We start from the raw sequence: 6278 nt of genomic DNA on the forward strand, positions 1-6278 counted from the left end.
CCGGGATTACAGGCGCCTACCAACACACCCAGCTAATTTTCGTAGTTTTAGTAGAGACGAGGTTTCACCATGTTGGCCAGGCTGGTCTTGAACTCCTGACCTCAGGTGATCTGCCTGCCTCGGCCTCCCAAAGTGCTGGGATTACAGGTGTGAGCCACTGTGCCCGGCCTAATGTTTGTATTTTTTATAGAGACAGGGTCTCCCTATGTTGCCCAGGCTGGTCTCAAACTCGTGACCTCAGGTGATCCACCCGCCTCCACCTCCCAGAGTGCTGGGATTACAGGCAACAGGGTGTCGGCTCACTGCAACCTCCACCTCCCAACCTCCACCTCCCGTTGGCCCTTAAATATCACATCCGGCCATATTTAAAATTTTCTAGAGAAAGGGCAACTATGTTGCCTAGGCTGGTCTCGAACTCCTGGCCTCAAGCAATCCTTTCGCCTTGGCCTCCCAAGGCATCGGGATTACAGGCCAATGAGGTTGAACTCCTGACCTCGAGCAATCTGCCTGCCTCGACCTCCCAAAGTGCTGGGATTACAGGCATGAGCCACCATGCCTGGCCCTGTGGTACTTTTTCTTTCTGTGGCTTTTCTTCTTGAGGTCACACACTCCTAGGAGCACAGAGAGGTCTGAGGTCTTCCCGGACGCTACCTCTGCTGTGACGAGGAAGGAGGGCCTTGGCAGGCCACCTGAGCTGCGTTTCCCGACCCTGTCCCCAGTGACAGCTGCAGCCGAGATCCACTAGAGAACACGAAACAGGAACCGTAAAGTAAAGGCAACGCTTTCTTTTTGTTTTTTTTTTTTTCTTTTTTTACTTATTTAAAAAGGCCTTGGTGGCAGGAATATAGTGTAAAAATCATTGGAAAAACTAAAAGGCATCGATACATATCCGAATATACACTTTGTACATAAATTACATTTCCTTTAGTCTTTCTGAGTGAGGTCCTGATTCAGTACTGAGGTCTAGTAATTAAGAGGTCCTGGGATTTGCACGTTCAGGCCGGCATAGTCCACCATGTACATTGGCCATTGCTAGAGAGAGGGACAAAGGGACCGGGTTAGGACTCCGGGTGATGAGGAACGAACCCAGAATGCTTAGCTCTGCCTTCGGAGGCGCTTTCTCAGAGGTTACTTGTTTATTTATATTTTTTATTTTTTTGAGACGGAGTTTCACTCTTCTGCCGAGGCTGGAGTGCAGTGACATGATCTTGGCTCACTGCAACCTCGGCCCCCTGGGTTCCATAGAGTCTCCTGCCTCAGCCTCCAGAGTAGCTGGAATTACAGGCTAATTCCTGACCTCAGGTGATCCATGCCCACTTGATTTTTTATTTTTAGTAGAGGTGGAGTTTTGCCATGTTGGTCAGGATGGTCTCAAACTCCTGACCTCAAGCAATCCACCCGCCTTAGCCTCCGAAAGTGCTAGGATTACAGGCGTGAGCCACTGCACCTGGCCTATTTATTTTTGAGACGGAGTCTTGCTCCATTGCCCAGGCTGGAGTGCAGTGGCACAATCTCAGTTCACTGCAGCCTCCACCTCCTAGGTTCAAGCGATGCTCCTGCCTCAGCCTCCTTAGTAGCTGGGATTATAGGTGCCCACCACCGTGCCAGGCTAATTTTTGTATTTGTAGTAGAGACAGAGTTTCACCATGTTCACCAGGCTGGTCTTGAACTCCTGACCTCAAGTGATCTGTCCGCCTCGGCCTCTCAAAGTGCTGGGATTACAGGCATGATCCACCATGCCCAGCAGAGGCTATTTATTTTGAGGTTGCTGAGGCCCAGAGAGGGAATGTGGCCTGTGTGAGGCCATGCAGTTCAGCAGAGGTCCTGGAGTCCGGGCTCGAGCTGTCTCTCTGTTCCCAGCTGTGTCCCAACCTGGGGGCTCATCATGTGGCCCGGAGACTGGGGTCAGAGGGAGCTGAGGACTGGCTTAGCACGGGCATTCACCCCCATGAACTCAACCTACACTCCAAAGAAGCCGTCCTGTCTCTCTGGGGGGCCTGTTTGAGCTAGGGACCCTCTGTGGACACTCGTAAGCCTGGGTGGGGCTACAGGTGAAGTCTGAACTTTTGGGTTCTCCAGGAAGAGGCTAAAGAGAGACAAGGTCAAAGGATAACAAATCCAAAAATCATTTTCTTTTCTTTTGTTTTTGAAACGGAGTCTTGCTCTGTCACTCAGGCTGGAGTGCAGTGGTGCAATCTTGGCTCACTGCAACCTCCTCCTCCAGATTCAAGTGATTCCCCTGCCTCAGCCTCATGATCAGCTGGGACTACAAGCACCTGCCACCACTCCTGGCTAATTTTTGTATTTTTAGTAGAGATGGGGTTTCACCATATTGAACAGGCTGGTCTTGAACTCCTGACCTCGTGGTCCACCTGCCTCGGCCTCCCAAAGTGCTAGGATTACAGGCGTGAGCCACCGCGCCCGGCCTGGACTATGGATTTCAAAGCTAATATATATATATTTTTTGAGACAGAGTCTCACTCTGTCACCCAGGCTGGGGTGCAGTGGCGCAATCACAGATCACTGCAGCCTCAATCGCCCCAGGTTCAAGCGATCCTCCTGCCTCAGCCTCCCAAGTAGCTGGGACTACAGGCATGTGACACCACGCCTGGCCAATTTTTTATTTTTATTTTTAATAGAGACAGGGGTCTTTCTATGTTGCCCAGGCTGGTCTCAAACTCCTGGGGTCAAGCAATCCTCCCGTCTTGGCCTCCCAAAGTGCTGGGATTACAGGTGTGAGCCACCATGCCCAACCCTCAAAGGTAATATTTTGGAATCAGAAATCTCCAGTGTGCGCCCCTAATGTTTTCCCCTCAGGCAGGAGAGACCAAACCCAGCGTTGTGACAGGACAGATGGAGCTTTGGAGGTGAATTCTCCACCCAACCGGGAGCAGCGAGGGGCCACGGGTCAGTCTACCCCCCTGCCGACTCTGTTGTTCTGATCTGCACATTGCGGGTAACACCCACACCTCGCAGGGTTGTGATAAAGCTCCCAGCCCACAACGTGCCCACAGAGATGAGCCTAACCTCCCCCCACTCTGGGAATCTGATGTTCCTTTTGTTTTTTTTTTGAGGCGGAGTCACACTCTGTCATTCAGGCTGGAGTGCAGTGGTGCAATCTTGGCTCACCGCAACCTCCGTCTCCCAGGGTCAAGTGATTCTCCTGCCTCAGCCTCCCTAGTAGCTGGGATTACAGGCATGTGCCACCATGCCTGGCTAATCTTTGTATTTTTAGTAGAGATGGGGTTTCACCATATTGGACAGGCTGGTCTTGAACTCCTGACCTCAGGTGATCCACCCACCTCGGCCTCCCAAAGTGCTGGGATTACAGGCGTGAGCCACAGTGCCCGGCCACTGACGTTCCTTTTCATGCCTCCAGCTCTGGCGCTGCTGAAGGTGGTGGGCAGGTCCCTTCCTGGACCTCGGCTGGCCCCCTGCCTGGGGGGATGTGAATTCCTGCCTGGGTGCCTGTGAGTACCCCATGAGAAGGACGGGCTACCTTGTGGGTGGGACGGGTGGATGCATCTATAACCCCCAAGGCCAGAAGGCCCCCCCCCTCAAAGCCCAGTGTCTCCCCATCCCCTGGGCCCACATCCCAGAGTAGACGGCCCTGCCCGAGGGAGGGGTGGGGGCCACAGAGAGTGCTGGAGGCCAGATCTGTGCAACTTTACCACGAGCGAGATCTGGTTGGCCGATGCCACCGAATCCGGGTTAGAGGACGAGGAAGAGGAAGACGAGGAGGAAGAGGAGACAGAATTTCCTTCCGAGACCCGCTTTCTCTTGCGCTTGGGAATGCTGCTGTCTTTGGCTGGAAGGAGGGGAAAAGGTTGTTGACGCTGGATTCGGGGGCCTGTCTCGGCCTCCTGAGCTCCCTGGGGAAGTCTTCTGTCTTGAGGTGTCAAATCCCCCTTTCAGGATTTCAGGATTCTGATTCCCCGCGGTCAGGGCCCACCTGTCCAGCCTCCTTCCCAAAGCAAGCCCGAGGGCCCACTCTCCCGGCTCCGGCTCTTGCTGGCCCCCTGCTTTTGCTAACACCGAATCCTCATCCCCAGGTGGACCTCCTCCTCCCCAGCAGGCTCACCTCAGGCCTTAGGCCCTCCTTTTTTTTTTTTGGAGACGGAGTCTCGCTCTGTCGCCCAGGCTGGAGTGCGGTGGCGTGATCTCAGCCCACTGCAATCTCCACCTTCTGGGTTCAAGCGATTCTCCTGCCTCAGCTTCCTAGCTAGCTGGGACTACAGGCGTCCGCCACCACACACGGCTAATTAGTTTTGTATTTTTAGTAGTGACAGGGTTTCACCATGTTGGCCAAGATGGTTTGATCTCTTGATCTCATGATCTGCCCACCTCAGCCTCCCAAATTGCTGGGATTACAGGCGTGAGCCACTGCGCCTGGCCTGTTTTTTGTTTTTTTGAAGATGGTGTCTTGCTCTGTTCCCTAGGCTTGAGTGCAGTGGCATGATCTCGGCTCACTGCAACCTCTGCCTCCTGGATTCAAGCGATTCTCGTGCCTTAGCCTCCCGAGTAGCTGGGATTACAGGCATCTGCCACCACACCTGGCTAATTTATTTTTTTTTTTTTTTTTTTGAGATGCAGTCACGGTCTGTTGTCAGGCTGGAGTGCAGTGGCGCGATCTCGGCTCAGGGCGACCTCCACCTCCTGGGTTCAAGTGATTCTCCTGCCTCAGCCTCCCAAGTAGCTGGGACCACAGGTGTGTGCCACCATGCCTGGCTAATTTTTTGTATTTTAGTGGAGATGGGTTTCACCATGTTAGGCAGGATGGTCTCGATCTCCTGACCTCATGATCCGCCCGCCTCGGCCTCCCAAGGTGCTGGGATTATAGGTGTGAGCCACTGTACCGGCCAATTTATTTGTATTTTACTAGAGATAGGGTTTCACCCTGTCGGCCAGGCAGGTTTTGAACACTTGACCTCAAGTGATCCATCCACCTCGGCCTCCCAAAGTGCTGGGATTACAGGCACGAGCATCTGGCCTATATTGCTTTTTAGGGTCTCACTGTGTTGTCCAGGCTGGAGTGCAGTGGCACAATCGTAGCTCACTGTAGCCTCCAAGTCCTGGGCCCAAGCACTCCTCCCACCTCAGGCTCCCGAGTAGTGGCGACTATAGGTGTGCACCACCATGCCTGGCTCACTTTTTGAATTTTGTATCATTATGTTGCAAAACTCCCAGCCTCAAGCAGTCCTCCTGCCTCAGCCTCCCCAAATGCTGAGATTATAGGCACGAGCCACCATGCCTGGCTCACGGCGACAATATGAATCGCTTTCTCAGTTTCTGAGGATTTGCTGGATGCTGGGCACTGTGTTAGATTCTTTGCACATTATCTCCTGAGATCCTCCCAGCAGGCTCTCGGTGTTGGATCTCCCAAGATGCTAGTCACATTTCACACATGCGCTCCTGAAGGCTCAGGGCTGTTACGGGACTTTCTCCAGGGCCCAAATCTGCATGGCTCTAGAGGCCACGTTCTTCCCTGGGCTCTTTAAGGCAGGGAGGGGATGTGGGGCCCAGGAGAGGCCCTGGGAGTTCTGGGGAGGCTGGGACTGCGGGCTGGGTGGTTCAGGGAGGGTATAAAGAGGACCTGGGACTGCAGGTCTTGGCTCACGCCAGTAATCCCAGCACTTTGGGAGACTGAGGTGGGTAAATCGCCTGAGGTCAGGAGTTTGAGACTAGCCTGGACAACATGGTGACACCCCATCTCTACTAAAAAATACAAAAAAACTGTACTGCTATGGTTATCACCTACGTATGGTGGCCCTGAGTGGAGCATGCACAGGTACAAGTAGACAGGCAGTGCCCCAGTGAAAGAAACTCTGGCTTAGAAGCAGAAGTCCCAAGTTCAAATTCCACTGCGGCCACTTCACCATTATCACTGTGTGAATTTCGGAAAACCGATGAACCTCTCTGAGTGAAATGGGGAAAACAGTGTGATGTGAGACTCAAAACACACTGCATGCGCTGGGCGCGGTGGCTCAAGCCTGTAATCCCAGCACTTTGGGAGGCTGAGGCGGGTGGATCACGAGGTCAAGAGATCGAGACCATCCTGGTCAACATGGTGAAACCCCGTCTCTACTAAAAATACAAAAAAAAAAAATTAGCTGGGCATGGTGGCGCGTGCCTATAATCCCAGCTACTCAGGAGGCTGAGGCAGGAGAATTGCCTGAACCCAGGAGGCGGAGGTTGCAGTGAGCCGAGATCGCGCCATTGCACTCCAGCCTGGGTAACATGAGTGAAACTCCGTCTCAAAAAAAAAAAAAAAAAAAAAA

At 53.1% G+C, this 6278-nt stretch overlaps 1 protein-coding gene across 1 annotated transcript in view; it reads right to left on the reverse strand.

The window, feature by feature from the left end:
* Positions 1-769: 769 nt before the first annotated feature.
* Positions 770-6278, reverse strand: part of GTF2IRD1 (GTF2I repeat domain containing 1) — a 150847-nt gene continuing 145338 nt past the window's right edge. Inside the window, exons 25-27 of the mRNA XM_032254890.1 lie at positions 5439-5562; positions 3672-3908; positions 770-1032 (exon numbers count right to left, since the gene is read on the reverse strand). Coding sequence (XP_032110781.1) covers positions 964-1032; positions 3672-3908; positions 5439-5562 — 430 coding nt within the window. The 3' untranslated portion in view covers positions 770-963. The remainder of the gene's footprint in view (positions 1033-3671; positions 3909-5438; positions 5563-6278) is intronic.

This window comes from Sapajus apella, unplaced genomic scaffold, assembly GCF_009761245.1.
Source record: "Sapajus apella isolate SASKATOON/1434 unplaced genomic scaffold, GSC_monkey_1.0 scaffold88, whole genome shotgun sequence".
Taxonomy (NCBI): Eukaryota; Metazoa; Chordata; class Mammalia; order Primates; family Cebidae; genus Sapajus; species Sapajus apella.